The 15,797-nt window shown below is 35.4% G+C and overlaps 2 protein-coding genes and 1 pseudogene across 2 annotated transcripts; 1 reads left to right on the top strand and 2 right to left on the bottom strand.

Annotated features, from left to right (window-relative positions):
* Positions 1-431: 431 nt before the first annotated feature.
* Positions 432-6,870, bottom strand: LOC113699751 (rust resistance kinase Lr10-like). Its single transcript, XM_072056544.1, has 4 exons — positions 5,506-6,870; positions 4,931-4,972; positions 4,794-4,823; positions 432-4,701 (listed from the first exon to the last, which is right to left on the bottom strand). Exons 1-4 carry the CDS (start codon positions 6,314-6,316, stop codon positions 3,548-3,550), a joined length of 2,037 nt encoding a protein of 678 aa, XP_071912645.1. The 5' UTR covers positions 6,317-6,870; the 3' UTR covers positions 432-3,547.
* Positions 1,063-3,090, top strand: LOC113700053 (rust resistance kinase Lr10-like). Its single transcript, XM_072056545.1, has 3 exons — positions 1,063-1,423; positions 1,751-1,777; positions 1,866-3,090. The coding sequence occupies exons 1-3, from the start codon at positions 1,063-1,065 to the stop codon at positions 2,975-2,977; spliced, it is 1,500 nt and encodes a 499-aa protein (XP_071912646.1). The 3' UTR covers positions 2,978-3,090.
* A 5,517-nt stretch (positions 6,871-12,387) lies between the features above and the next one.
* On the bottom strand, positions 12,388-13,629 carry LOC140010481 (rust resistance kinase Lr10-like; annotated as a pseudogene).
* Positions 13,630-15,797: the final 2,168 nt, after the last annotated feature.

Here is a 15,797-nt window from a genome sequence, read left to right on the forward strand (position 1 = left end):
ATGTTTACAACAGTCATTTGTAGTATTAAAAATTAAAACTTTTACTACTTAATTAACATTTTAAGTATAAAAAGCTACACATTTTCTACCCTAAAACTACTTAAACTTGATGTATTTATAACTAAATATGCCCTCCCTCCCCCCCCCTCCCCCCCCCCCCCCCCCTCCACCTTCTCCTGCAAAATCCTGACTCTGCCACTACTCATCATCAACATTTTCTTTGGCTTCACAAAGAACTATCATTTTCTTGAAACCAAAGGTTGTAATAACAAGGTCCCACATTAAGGATGAGTAGTTAAAATTACTTTTTTAGTGTGGACGAATTCTGGGGATACAACTATGGAGATTGAGAAGACAATGACTATAACTGCTACTATATAAATTATCACAAAAAAGGGGTCCATTGAAAGCTTTTGGACGAACTGCTCATATTTCGAAAATATTAGAACTAATTTTTATTAATATTGGAAGCTACTAGCCATGATATATCACAATTTTAGTTGTTAGATTAACATGACAACAATCATTCTCAAAGCAATTTCCTGACAGATTCAAAACACAACTCATGCTACAGCTCAGGCAGGCGTAGACTTGACTCCAAACCATTTATCTATACAGAGAAAACTGCTCTTCCATCAAACCTGAAAACTCATCAGAAGAAAAAGAAAAAATGGAAATCTTGAGATTGGTCATAGTGGCCATTAGCTTTTCTTCTCTACTAAGCCCTGCAATCTTTGCGGACAACGTCTCAATTGCACCTGCAGCAGCACCACCAGACGATGTCTGTGCAGAGAAAAGATGTAGCCCCTACGGTCCGGCCGTAAGATTCCCATTTCTGCTACGAGGAAAGCAGCCTGAAGAGTGTGGCTACAATAATCCAGGGTACAATCTTTATTGTGACAGCGGAAACCATACCTCACTTGAGTTTCCCCCTTCATCAATGAAATTTGTGGTCAAAAGCATCAACTATAAGACTCAAATGATCCAAGTCCAGTTTGCTGAAGGTTGCCAACTCAAGTATCTGAGAAATCTACCCCGTTTCAGTTTTCTGCACCAGACTACATGATAGATCGATATTTGTTCATGATAGATCGATATACTTTGTTCAATTGCTCATTGGCAAATGGTGATACTTGGTCTTCCGATGATGGATATGACTTTCGTTGTCTAGACACCCCTGGATACAAAGTGCGTGCAACGCCTTCTCATACTGAAATTCGGTTTTTGTCTGTGGAATTATGCACAAAGATGTATGACACAAATTTGGTTTCGGGGGAACTATTTCGAATGCGAGACTCACTGAACCTGGCCTGGTCCTTGTCTGCATGCAAAAAATGTGAGGTACGAGAAGGTGGAATTTGCAGATGGAAGAATGGAACTAACAATAAATTTGACTGCTTTGGAGGAAAGAATCTCGACCCTGGTACCATTTACTGCTCCTTCCTGGTCCATTTCTTGATGTTTCTCATTGAAGTACTTCAGATAGACTAATTGACTAAAGATTCAGACTAATTGAAAAGGATAAATTTAAAGAAAGGTATCATGTTGCTATACCCTTCCCTGTTTTCTGAACTTACCCAATTTGGTTACTGTGTATTGATAAAATGGACCAAAAGCACGAATACTACTAGGAACATATGTAAGAGGCCACAATAAACAGAAAGAAAGAAAGAAGAGAGAGAGAGAATTCACGAACAATACTTGACTGTTGTACATAGATGTCTTTTTGACATTTGCTAGTATGTTACAGGTGTATCGAAGAAATTACTCATTTCAGGTGAGAATCTTGCTGTACATTTTTCTCAGTTAATTTTTCTAGTATAGAGAAAAGAAAAAGTAAAATTGACATGTGCCTTTAACAACAGGTCCAATCGTGGGGTGTTTCTTTCTCATATTAGCGACCCTTTACAATGTCTATAAAACAAAGAAAATGGACAGAGAAAATCAGAAGAGAATCAGAACATTTTTGGAGGACTACGCTGCCATGAAGCCTACTCGATATTCCTATGCTGATATCAAGAGGATCACAAACGACTTCAAGGATAAATTAGGTGAAGGAGGCTATGGAAATGTGTTCAAAGGCAAAATTTCAAATGAAATATTTGTTGCCGTGAAGCTGCTGCACAATTCCACAGGAAATGGGGAAGAGTTTATCAATGAAGTAGGAACAATGGGCACAATCCACCATGTAAATGTTGTCCGCTTGGTAGGCTTCTGTGCTGATGGATTCAAAAGAGCTCTTGTTTATGAATTTTTGCCAAACGGTTCCCTGGACAAGTTCATATTTCCGGAAGGTCAAGAGCATCATAACCTTGGAATGGAGAAGTTACAAAACATTGCATTTGGCATTGCGCGAGGTATCGAGTACCTTCACCAAGGATGTGAGCAGAGGATCCTCCATTTCGATATCAAACCACATAACATCTTGCTTGACAACAACTTTAACCCGAAAATATCTGATTTTGGGTTATCCAAGCTTTGTGAAAAGGGAAGAAGTGCAGTTTCAATGACTGCTGCAAGAGGAACCATGGGCTACATTGCCCCTGAAGTCTTCTCAAGGCACTTTGGCAATGTGTCTTACAAATCAGATATCTATAGTTTTGGGATGCTGTTGCTTGAAATGGTTGGACGACGGAAGAACATTGATGCCAATGTGCAAAATGTTAGCCAAGTGTACTATCCCGAATGGGTTTACGGACAGTTGGTTCAAGGGGAAGACTTGAGAATCCAAATTGAGGAAGATGGAGAGGATGTCATTGCCAAAAAATTGGCAATTGTGGGACTTTGGTGCATTCAGTGGAACCCTGTGGATCGTCCTTCCATAACCTTCGTTCTTCAGATGCTTGAAGGAAATGGAGAAAGTCCGAGTCTTCCCCCAAGTCCTTTTACCTCAACAGATCCCATGAATCCAAGCAATCCAAGCTTGCATAGAAGACATTTGGCTTCAGGATTGGCAGTGATCTCTGAGTTAGAATAAGATGCTAAAGGTTAATTTCGATTGAAAGTCTTGTGTATTAGTAGCTTCCACTTTTCTGCAAATACAAGAAACAAAAAGAAGAAATTGATGAATAAAGTAGAGGTAATCAATGATATTTTTTTGCATAGGTAAACTATTATTGACTCTGATGATTAAACTACCTCTACTTATGTGGGTTAATAGTTGTTACTAAATTCTATGATGCCTCTTAAAACAGTTGAATTTTTCAACACAAGGCAAAACCATGGCTTGAATAACTGAACCATAAGAGAGAAGGAACAGTAGACCATTGAGCATTCAGCATCCAGGAAATGTCTTATTGGGCCCATTGATGAAAATGAAAGAACAAGGCTACAAGTCTATGTCAAACTAACAAGTCGGCCAGTAACACCAACAAATTATTGGAGCTATATTTACATATGACGAATCCCCGAAGGTGTTAACTTTCAGTTTTACTGGTACCAAATGAGTTATTCAATTTGCTTTTTCAACTGGTACTAGGTGGCAGATTTAAGAGTTTGAAAAACAAATCTGAAATACAAAGCTTCCACTAAAAGTTAGGAGTACTTCTTAGTCATCCAACTGCTCTATTTCTAAAGCAATAGAGCTACACAGTGTTACTGTTGACTCATCAGAAGAGCTAATATTACTGCTTCCTTGCATGGATATGGGTGAATCTGGAGAGTAAAACAACAGTCTGTGGGGCAACTTTAGGCCACTAAGATCACCTTCAAGCATTTCTAAGACTTCTCTCATTAAAGGGCAATCCTCAGGTGTCATTTGTGTGCACCATAATGCAATCAAAATCAATCTTCTACTAATTGACTTTTCTTCTTCAGTTGCATGATCTCCAATTTCCAATTCCTCCCCTCTGTCGAATTTATCGTATATCCAGGACGGGAAGTATATTTGACTTGAATGTTCTACATGTCCATTACCATTTCTCCTCCTTCCTGCTATCTCCATTAGCAACATTCCATAGCTGTAAACATCTGCCTTGTCTGAGACTCTTCCAATCTTTTTGTAGAACAATTCCGGAGCCATGTAACCTAATGTTCCTCTGACAGCTGTAAGACTTGAAAAACTCTTTTGCATTGGGTAAAGTTTTGCGAGTCCAAAGTCTGCAACTTTTGGAACAAAGTTCTCATCAAGCAAGATGTTATGTGGCTTAATATCAAAATGCAGAATTTGCATATTGCACCCCTGATGCAAGTATTCCATCCCACGAGCAACTCCTTTTGCAATCTCACAAGTTTGCTTCCAACTGAATGGATGACCATTTTGACTATCTGAGAAAATTAACTTATCCAGAGAGCCATTTGGCATGTAATCATATACTAGGGCATGTGTCGAGGGAGCAACACAAAATCCTACCAACCGAACCACGTTCACATGGTGAATTTGTCCAATAGTTGCAACTTCATTAATGAACTCTTGCCCATCAGCTTTTGATTTGTTCAGCATCTTGACAGCAACTACATCTCCACTCCGCAGTTTTCCTTTGTAAACCAAACCATAGCCTCCTTCACCTAATTTCTCCTTAAAGTTGTTGGTCATTGCCCTTATGTGTTTGTATGAATACCTAATGGGTATGAGGCCGTTTTTTGTTTGTAGGAAATCTTCTATTGTATCATACCTGGATAAATGCCTCCGATGACACCTATAAAGGAGAAAAGCACACAAGAGGGCAATGCCAATGACACTTTTTGCTGCAATGAGCAGAACTGAAATAGAAGAAGAAAGCAGCATTTATCAGTGATTTACTCTGTATCATACACCCAATAGTGAGTTATCAACTATAAATCAAATGCCTTACCAAAAAATTTGACAGCAAAACCCACGCCAGCTGCTTATTACAAAAATTCAAAAGGATTATTAAGGAAAAATTGAAACGGAAAGGATGAGACTGACTGAAAAAATCATTTCTGTATATTTTAAGAATAAGTGACTCACTCCCAAACTTGACATGATTGTAGAATGGTGCTACCAGAAGACCTGCATTGTCCAGGAACAAAGATCAAGATTAATGTCCAATTGCATTCTTGAACTTCAACTTTTAACAGAGCTTCAAATGCTAGAAGAAAAAATTCAATGCACATTAATCAATTGTACAATTTTCAAATCGAGAGGAAAATCTCAGAGATCCTAAATTTACACCTTCACAATCTAAATCAACACCGTCAATGCATTAATCAAGTGCACTATGATAGTAAGACTTGTATAAAGTGAGAAAGATAGAGAAGATTGGATTTGGCTTTTGAGATCAACAGCAGAACTACTATAATTGTTAGCCTACAAATATACCACTCCATTTCCTAACTTAAATCTTTCAAGATACGGTAACTTGTCATTAAATTCCCAAAAACATAGTTTCATTCAGTAGAATTTAATACTTTCCAAGAGATCATCGTAACCAATTATCAATCACCGAAATGGACAACCTTCAACCTTTCTGGGTAAGTAAGAATTTATTAATACCCAAGAAGAAAGTAACATACAAGGCAGGTCTGCAAAGTTAGTGTACTTACAAAGAATTGATCTCCGCAGTGTCGACCTTGTTGACAAACTGAGCTCAAACCCATTAGCCAGAGCATTGTGGATGTCTTGAAACGAAATATCTCCTGTTACCTTAGGTAGACACCGAAGGTCTGCACGAACTATTTTATGGATTGTGCACGACTCTTCAATAGCGGATGCGACCACATTTTTACCAATCACAACATAGCTGTAATAATCAGATTGAGCATTCATTTTTGAAAAATGATTTGCAGTGATATTACAAGAAGCAGTGTCTATATAAAGAGGAGATTTCGATTCCACTGGATTTTTACAGCTGAGAAAGACCAATTCACTGGTGTTGGGATCAATATCCACGAATCGTCCATAACGGATATCCCCAACTTGCTTTTCATAGGTGTATTCATAAAATGAGTAAATTGGAAGAGTAGAACAGTTGTCCTTTTGCACTCCAGGATCAAATATACGAAGTGTTTGTTTCCTGTAGTCAATGCTGTCTATATCTGCATAAAAGCGCTGTTCCTCCCCATCAACATCCGTTGTTAAGGGAAGTACTGTGCGATTATGGTCACAAGAGAACTCCAAAGCATCAGGGCACAAATCTGCATGATCACCTTTGAACTGAAATGGGCACTTTAAACTGACATCAGTGTCTCTGCAAGAAGATGGGCTATGGTCACAACCGGTGTGTTTGGAATTGAAGGTATGATAACCATTTGCGTAACAATGGCTATCGACAATAGTATCAAATCTGAATCGGGATACCAAAAAGTAAATCAAGATCAGGGACAACAAAACTACCAAAATATGAACTTGCAACATGCTATTAATGGGTTGACTCAAAATAGCCGGATATGCAGAAGGTGCTGCTTGGCAAGTAAGGGTTTAGAGCAAATGAATGCACTTTAACTAAATTTTAACCTCCTTTCCCGGTAAAGATTTAAGGGAATCCAATCTAAACTTGACTGCTGCAGTTGTTTATTAAGAAAAACTTTTCCATTAACCTCAATTGACTTTGGACTAGCCACCCAATTTAGACTTTTCATTCTTCCATTTTCTTTTTTCATTTTTTTTAAGGGATTCCAATCTAAACTTCTGTTATGTGGAAGGCAGTCCAGTCTAGACTTTAGCACTTACTTGGTAGTTATTATCATTAAAATTTGCAGTTTATGAAAATTAAAAATCCCCTCCCCTGCTGGTTCCAGAAGGGAGGGGGGAAGGTTGTGGGGGAAGGGTGGAGGGGAGAGGAGGAAGAGGGAGGGAGGGAGGAGGAGGAAAGCGGGAGGAGAAGAGAGAGAGAGAGAGAGAGGGGAGCCCCCGCCGGCGGGGAGAGTTGGGTGTGGGCCGTGTGGCAGTGGGTAGGGAGGAAGGAAGGGAGAAGGAGGGAAAAAGAAAATGAAAAGAAAAAAGAAAATGAAAAGGAAAAGGAAAAGAAAAAGAAAAAAGAAAGTTCGTCTTTCCAACTCTCAAATATACAAAAATTAAAATTTTCTAGCGTAGAACAATAAGTTATCATAAAATTTTATATAAACACCTAAAATACACCATCCAAACACACCCTAACTTGCTCTTATGTCTATCAGGTTTTTCTTATCAAGAGTATAACTAGTTAAGAGTTTGTGGCATTTATAAATGTTCTTGAACGGTGTAAAACCTTCTTACCAAATAATTAATCATTATAGGTTATTTGTATAATTTTGTAACAGAGATGAAAAACTTCAATAGTGTTCATTTTGGAAATACATGCTAGTGGTATTAGAATTACGTGTTGTTACTTGGTTTGTACGTTTTAAATTTCATCTTATTGACAAAATAAGAATAAAATACAAAAAAATTAAAACAAAGTAGAAGATGCATAGAGTGCGTCTAGATAGTGTATTATTCAAAATAATTATTAAAATATTTTTTATGATGTTGATGTATGTGAGATAAAAACTTGGATGAAAATACAAAAAAAAAAAAAAACTAGTTGGAAAGCATGTTTATGAGCAAACAAAATAATATATTTGAAAAAAATGAGAAATAACTTCCATAGCTATAAGAATGAGAAAGTTTTTAAAAAATCTAAAAAATAAGAATGAGAAAGTTAGGTAGCACCATTTTCTAAAGCAACAGAGTCACAATAGAAGAATTGTTACTGCATCCAGAACCCAAAAAAAAAAAATTAAAGAAAGGATGAAATCTAAGGCAGGTCACCAAGTTGTAATTCAAGATTAGGGACAACAAAGCTACCAAAATCTGAACGTGCAACATACTATTAATGATTGATCCGGTCAATGTTAAAAACTAAGGCTGAGCTCCGGAGTAAAGAACTAAAGTCAACAAACTCTTTTTTTGGCCTTTTTTGAGCGAACCCAATCTAAACTTGACTACATGTGTCATTTTTCTTATCTCCATCTATTCTTTTTGTTGAAATACACACCATTGTCAATTGAAGCAATTCAGATCGCAGGTCCAACTTTGGACTTTTCGTACTTGTAGGTATAGCTGTCAAACAAACCCATTTAGTTAAGTTTACGCATACTCGCCTATGAATAGATGTTTATGGGTATTTTAAATTTTTATATATAGGTATAAATGGGTATTATTAGGTAATCCATCAAATCCAATTAACTCATTTAGAATTATCTTCTCCCAAACCTCCTCTCTTCCCTCATCCATTTTTTTTTTCAAATTTTTCATTTTGTCATGATGTTAACTACTTTTGTTTCATTATTATTATTATTTGTTGGTTTTATCTTATCATTTTATTTTCTCTTAGTTTGTTAACTTGCTCATTTTTCAGCATTACCAATTTATGACAAGTTTTAGCCTCTTTTCTTACTTTTCCAAAATGAAATTTTAAATTTACACACAAAAAAAATGTAAGAGGTTCAAAATTTTTGGAGTAAATTTTTATGTTAACTTTTATAGTACTTAATTCAAATTTTTATATTCTTATTGTTTAATTATTAAATTGTATGTAATTTTACAACATAGAGTACAGATGAAAAAAATTGATAATTAGGTTTATTGAGCATTATAAATAAATATTTAAAACTAATGATGGCTGCAAAGGATGGTATAAATTGATAACTTAGTTTGCAAAAATGAATTTACAAAAAGTTAAATAAATGGATTATAAATGGGTAATTGGGTTGCCTAATTCATTTTTTGACTTACCTATTTATACCCATCTAATTAAATGGGTATAAATGGGTTGACTCACTTATACCCATTACCCATTTTACCCAATCCAAACCCACCCAAATCACTCATTTTGACACCTCTACTTGTAAGGCACTCTAATCTAGAATTTAGCACTGAAGTCGTTGCTATTATTATTATTATTATTGTTGTTGACAAAATCAAGTTGTTATACATTGTTATTTTTTTTTGGGGTCAACTCCTTTTGTTGTTATTGTTGTATTTAAAAAAAAGAAAAGAAAATTGTCCCCTTATTACCTCCATTTGTTTTGTTAGGTAAGGTATTCATTTTATTGATATGGCAAAGACAGAGCTTATTATGATTAGTGGCAAAAAGCCAAACCGGCAACACCGTCCAAAGTAAACTAATTGCAAACAACACCCAAAGTCACCAACTAAACAAACAGAATACTGACGGTAAGAATATAAGATCAAAATTCCATGCTATACTTTGTTAGTTTAATCTTCTTCCAAGAAGCTACCACCGCTCTAACCTCAGTGTTGATGGGTTGAAAGATGATAGGAGTAGCTTTTTCTTCCTTAGTGAAAATTCTCTTGTTTCTCTCTTCCAATATATGATAGACACAAGATGCAAGAGACGACCTGGCTATTTAATCAAGAAAATTTTTCCTAACATAAGTGTAATACTCATGACCACGTTTACTTTATTTCATGGGTTAATTAGTGAAGGTTATATAATCTTGGAGGTTTATGTGATTAAGTTTAGAAGTTGGGGGACTAATTAATAATTTGAGCAAGTTTTTATATCGGAAGAATTTTGAGTTGGACGTCACTTTACTCTTCCTAACTAGAGGTGTCAAAATAGGTGACTTGGACGGGTTTGGATTGGGTGAAATGGGTAATGGGTATAAGTGAGTCAACTCATTTATACCCATTTAATTAGATGGGTATAAATGGATAAGTCAAAAAATGAATTGGGTAACCCAATTACCCATTTAGAACCCATTTATTTTATTTTTTGTAAACTCATTTAAATTCATTTTTTAAGTTATCAATTTATACCACTCTTTGCACCCATCATTAGTTTTAAATATTTACTTATAATGTTCAATAAGCCTAATTATCATTTTTTTTCCTATCCGTACTCTATGTCGCAAAATTATATACTATTTAATAATTGAATAATAAGAATATAAAATTTTGAATTAAGTACTATAAAAATTAACATAAAAGCTTAATCCAAAAATTTTGAACCCCTAATATTTTTTTCATGTGTAAATTTAAAATTTCATTTTGGAAAGGTAGGAAAAGAGGCTAAAACTTATCATAAATTTGTAATGCTAAAAAATGAGTAAGTTAACAAACTAAGAGAAAATAAAATGATAAAATAAAATCAACAAATAATAATAATAATAATAATAATAAAACAAAAGTAGTTACCATCATAACAAAATGAAAATTTTGAAAAAAAAAAAGGGTGGGGGAAGAGAGGAGATTTGGGGGAAAACAATTTTAAATGTGTTACTTGGGATTGACGGGTTACCCAATAATACCCATTTAATAAATGGATATTATTAGGTAATCTATTTATACCCATATGCAAAAACTTAAAATACATATACTTATCTATTCATGGACGGGTATGGATAAATTTAATTAAACAAATTAATTTGCCACCTATATTTCTAACCCTTCCTACTATTTCTCTCCAAAAGAGTTAGAACAAATGACGTGCTTGGGGTTCACTCTTCTTTTTTTTTTTTAATGTAAGTCAGAGATTTCGAATTCGCGATATCTCATTTATACTTCTTCCCTAATATCACCCAATCCATTCGTTCTCCTAGGTACTTGAGGTTTCACTTTTGACGTCTCTAATGGGTCTTTTGCTTATTTGTTATTTTGTTGGCTATTTTAGTGGGACCATGAGATGATTTTAGAAATTTTGCGAGGAAATGATTAGTTGATAAAATACTATGATTTTTGTCCAAGCTTATTTTAGACTTGGAATCTTAATCAAAAGTGAAATAGGAAAATGAGTGAAAATCTTGAAATTTGGATGAATTCTTATTAATACTTTGAGATGGCCGCTTTGAGGATGTAAGTCCCACAGTTTGGAGCTTGGTGATGGGCTCCAGTGTCAGGCCGATTCGTTCCTAGTTCCAATTTCTTCATTTCCCTGTTCTAGGTCCGAAAATATTTCTTGTGCTCTTGTCAGTACGGGACTGAATTGTAATTGAAATATTGATAATTTACTCCATTATTAACAATTAGAAATTAAATTAGGCTCTCGCTTTCACAGGTACGAAAGACGTGTACCACAGGAATTACCTAAGTTAAGTTAGGTATTGATTCATTTTCACTAAGGTAAGCAGTTTTAGCACTCTCTAATGAATAAAATAGTTTTAAATGCTTATGTCAATATGAAATTCAGCATGAGTAGAGATACTTATAATTCTTTTGACATGTGAACTAATATGATAAGAATGTATATGAATATTTATGGAATTTAGATGCTACATTTGTTTCGCACTTTGAACTCAGGATTTCTTGTTTACTGTCATTAGAACTAATTAGTTCTGTATTTTTGTCTGTCTGATGTACCTAGCGGGAAATGCTGGCCTCGCTGCAGGGTAACAAAATGTCCCGATCACAAGGTACTTCGTGAGGGCAACAAGTGCTTAATGTCCTTTGTTCCTGAGCTGAGACATTTGTTTTAAGAGTACTCCTACGCCCTTCATTTTCAAGCCTAATATGTCACCTCTTTCTCTAAGGTCAAAACTTTTTAAAATGTTGTATTCGTGCAACACATATCAAGAAAGTTTATCGGAACAACTGAAGTTTAGATCCTTTTAGAACGGTTTATCATTACAACACAAGTAGCTTCCTATCCCCAGCAAATCGAGTTTCCTCTCCAAAGCTTAGGCACAATGACTGACTTTTTGTAATCAAATCATATGAACACTGAAACAATGATAGTAGCAATCAATAACAGTTAACATATCCATAATTCAAGAGAAGGTGCCAATGGTAGTTACTTAGGCCCTGTTTGATAATCTCATTCAGCATTGAAACTTAATGGATTTAGATCTTAACATGTTCAGACGCATTTATTGAAAAGCTGAAGTTTAGATTTTTTTCAGAACGGTTTATCATTATGACACAAAGTAGCTCCCTATGGCCAGCAATTCCATTTTCCTCTCCACTCTCTTGAAAGCAATGACTGACTTTTGTAATAAAATCATATGAACTCAGAGACAATGACAGTAGCAATCAATAATAGTTAACCTATCCGTAATTCAAGAGAAGATGCCATTGGTTGTGCTTAATATCGTGATGCTTCTTAAGTACTTGAATTCTTCAACATGACAAAACCTCAACTTAAATAACTGAACCATAAAGATGAAGGTATCAAGAAGGAACACTAGTTCTCTTCTTCATGATTATTTGAAAAGTATAGCAGCTAGACCGTGAAGCATTCGCCTCCACTTACTCAAGCAGGCAGTATCCAGGAAATGTCTTATCTGCACGTTGATGAAAAGGAACGACATGTTTCAAAGGAAAAATCCAAGGATAGGAAAAATGGATACAAGGTTATGTTAAACTAACAATTTGACTAGTAACAGCAACACTACTGGAAAGGATCGATCTTACGAATTCGGAGGAAATATTTAGATATGCTGCTAGCTGTTTTAGATAACATAATATGTAGAGCTCAATTGTAGAAATTATTATGTTGAACTCAAAGATTGATGCTGGTATTACTATTATATATGAAGCATATATCAAGGTGCTACCCTTCAGTTTTTTGATACCAAACTGATATTTCAGTTTGCCATGTTATATCTGGTAAATTTGAGAGTTTGAAAGACAAATCTACTGGGCAAAGCTTTCACTGAAAGTACTACTTAGTCATCCATCTGCTCTATTTCTAAAGCAACAGAGCTACATAAGGGTGCCGTTGACTCGTCAGAAGAACTACTATCGCTGCTTCTTTGCATGGATATGGGTGAATCCGGAGGGTAAAACGACGGTTTAGGAGGCAACCTTAGGCCACTAGCATCACCTTCAAGCATTTCTAAGACTTTTCTCATTGAAGGACGATTCTCAGGTGTCATCTGTATGCACCACAATGCAATCAAAATCAATTTTCTTGTAATTGTCTTTTCTTCTTCAGGTGTCATCTGATCGAATTTGTCATATATCCATGAAGGGAGGTATATTTGACTTGAATGCTCAGCATGGTCATCCACATTTCTCCTCTTTCTCGCCATCTCCATTAGTAACATTCCATAGCTGTAAACGTTTGTCTTGTTTGAGACTCTTCCAATCTTTTGTAGAAGAGTTCCGGGGCCATGTAACCTAATGTTCCTCTCACGGCAGTAAGAGTTGCAATACTCTTTTGCATCGGGTAAAGTTTTGCAAGTCCGAAGTCTGAAACTTTTGGAACAAAGTTCTTATCGAGTAAGATGTTATGTGGTTTAATATCAAAATGCAGAATTTGCATATCACACCCCTGCATGCAAGTATTCAATGCCACGAGCAACCCTCTTTGCAATCTCACAAACTTGTTTCCAACTCAATGGAGAACCATTCTGACAATTTGAAAAAATTAACTTGTCCAGAGAGCCATTTGGCATGTAATCATACACAAGAGCATGTTTTGAGGCAGTAACACAATATCCCACTAATCGAACAACATTAACATGGTGTATCCTTCCAATAGTTGCAACTTCATTGATGAACTCTTGTCCATTAGCTTTTGATTTGTTCAGTGTCTTGACAGCAACTGCACTTCCATTGCACAATTTGCCTTTGTAAACCAAACCATAGACTCCTTCACCTAGTTTCTCCTCAAAATTTTTTGTCATTGTCTTAATTTCTTTGCATGAGTACCTAATGGGCATGAGGCTGTTGTTTGCTTGTAGGAAATCTTCTATTGTATCATACCTCGATAAATGCCTCCGACGACGCCAATAAAAGAGGAAAGCAAACAAGAGGATAATGCCAATGACATGTTTTGCTGCAATAAGCACAACTGAAATAGAAGAAGAGAAAAACAATGATCGACTGACTTCTAGTATGTTCCAATAGACAGAGTTTTCAACTCTAAATCAGATGCCTTACCCGAAACTATGTTAGGAAAAATGCAAAGAATTGGCAAATATTGTGACAAGAATTGGCTTCAAATCGTGATATATATATCACTTTCCTTTAGACTTTATTTGTCCGATATAAAGTGCAATAATCTTGGACAAATATCCTTTAGGATAAGATGAAGTTTGTTTGGCTAAAACTCTTGCACAAAATAAGACAAACCCTTTGTGAACTAAGGAGTGCTTTGAGAGAGTACACAGTAGTAGGAAAGTGATTTTCTGCAGCAAACCACTCTCTACTTGGCCTCTTTATATAGGAAGACTGTTTGGGAAAGAAAAGAACTCATTAAACACTTGTATGAATAGGTTTAAAGTATTGTGTATGAATAGATTCAAAGTATTGTGTACAAATTCATGCACTTTAATTCATGCATCTCATGATCATTAGATCAAAACATGAATCTATCCTTTCATTCAAGAATTCTCATATACATGAATACGTTCATAAATGAATGTACATTTTAGAAACATTCACAATACTATACATGTACCAAAAATTAATGAATATACATTAATTACATGTATGTACACCACACAAATTTTGAAAAGTTTCCAACAATCCCTCGCCATTTTCAAAATTTAAAAAATGGATTTCTAAAAGGCCACCAAGTAATCTGACACTCATATGCATAAATAATTGTGTCTTTCGATTGAACCACTATCTTAGTGAAGGTTCTTTGAAATCAATCCTTCAAGATGGTAGACAAGCTTTGAACCACTTGGACATTGGACCAACCTCATAAACACATCACACACTGAGCAACGCACAACCATAAGTTCTTCAACGATACATTTTACAGCCATGTATCACTATCCTTTCATGAATGTTTACAAAGTAAAGTCCTTAACTTTGTGGTTTGCCGAAAACCAACATTCATATAGGCGACATCTTAGTACCCCCGCCATAGATAGCACTTTTAAAATTCGTTAAGAGTCCAATGACTCATCCTTACATTTGCACTGGCGAGAACAACATGCACTATTCAACATTGGGATGCCTAAACTTCACATAGTGCACCAACCACTAGAATGGTGTACTTTCACTCATTGAATTCAAGACTAGACATTGTATCTAGCGTTGAATTGAGGTTCCACCATTAGTGATCAAGGATTTTGGACTTTAAACCCATCCCCCTTGATGTCTTTGACACCAAATTTCTTGATAATCGTTTGGTCAAAAGATCACTCAAATTTTCATTTGATCTCACAAAGTCAAATTGATATGACTCCATTTGTGATCAAATTTTTGACATAACTATGTCTTAAACCGATATGTCTTGATTTACCATTATACACTTGACTATATGTTTTAGCAAGTGTAGCTGCACTATCACAATGGATTAAGATAAGCGACAAAGGTGTTGGCCACAATGGTATATCACAAAGTAAATTATGTAGTCATTCAACCTCTTTACAGGCCGAAGCAAGTGCTACAAATTCTACTGCCATTGTTGAATCGGTGATACAAGTCTATTTCTTATAACCCCAAAAATTGCACCTCCACCAAGCATAAATATCCAACCACTTGTCGACGAATGATCATTTTTATTGGTGATCCAACTAGCATCTAAAAATCCTTCTAAAACTGAAGGATAGCCGGTATAATATATACCATAGTCCTTAGTGGCCTTTAAATATTTTAAAATTCTGGTTACACCTTGCCAATGTAACCTACTAGGGTTGCTTGTATATCTGCTCAATATACCAACTCCATATGCAATATCAGGTCTAGTACAAGTCATTGCATGCATTAAGCACCCTATAACCTTGGCATATTTCATTTGAGATTTTGGATCCCCCTCATTTTTTACAAAATTTATTTTAGGATCCAATGGTGTTGAGGCTGGAATACAATCACTTTGATTGAATTTGTTAAGAATTTTTTCAATATAATGTGATTGAGACAACATTATATTGTTATCATGTTTGAAGATTCTTATACCAAGAATAACATCTGCCTCACCCATGTCTTTCATGTCAAATTTGCTTGAAAGCAAAGTTTT

The sequence above is a fragment of the Coffea arabica genome, chromosome 7c (assembly GCF_036785885.1).
Source record: "Coffea arabica cultivar ET-39 chromosome 7c, Coffea Arabica ET-39 HiFi, whole genome shotgun sequence".
Classification (NCBI taxonomy): Eukaryota; Viridiplantae; Streptophyta; class Magnoliopsida; order Gentianales; family Rubiaceae; genus Coffea; species Coffea arabica.

Coding starts and splice junctions, on each gene's coding strand:
- LOC113700053 (XM_072056545.1), top strand. CDS start 1,063: ATGATAGATCGATATTTGTTCATGATAGATCGATATACTTTGTTCAAT. Junction 1,424..1,750: donor AGGAAAGAATCTCGACCCTG/GTACCATTTACT, acceptor AGTATGTTACAG/GTGTATCGAAGAAATTACTC. Junction 1,778..1,865: donor GAAGAAATTACTCATTTCAG/GTGAGAATCTTG, acceptor CTTTAACAACAG/GTCCAATCGTGGGGTGTTTC.
- LOC113699751 (XM_072056544.1), bottom strand. CDS start 6,316: ATGTTGCAAGTTCATATTTTGGTAGTTTTGTTGTCCCTGATCTTGATT. Junction 4,973..5,505: donor ACTGCGGAGATCAATTCTTT/GTAAGTACACTA, acceptor TGGACAATGCAG/GTCTTCTGGTAGCACCATTC. Junction 4,824..4,930: donor CAATCATGTCAAGTTTGGGA/GTGAGTCACTTA, acceptor TGTAATAAGCAG/CTGGCGTGGGTTTTGCTGTC.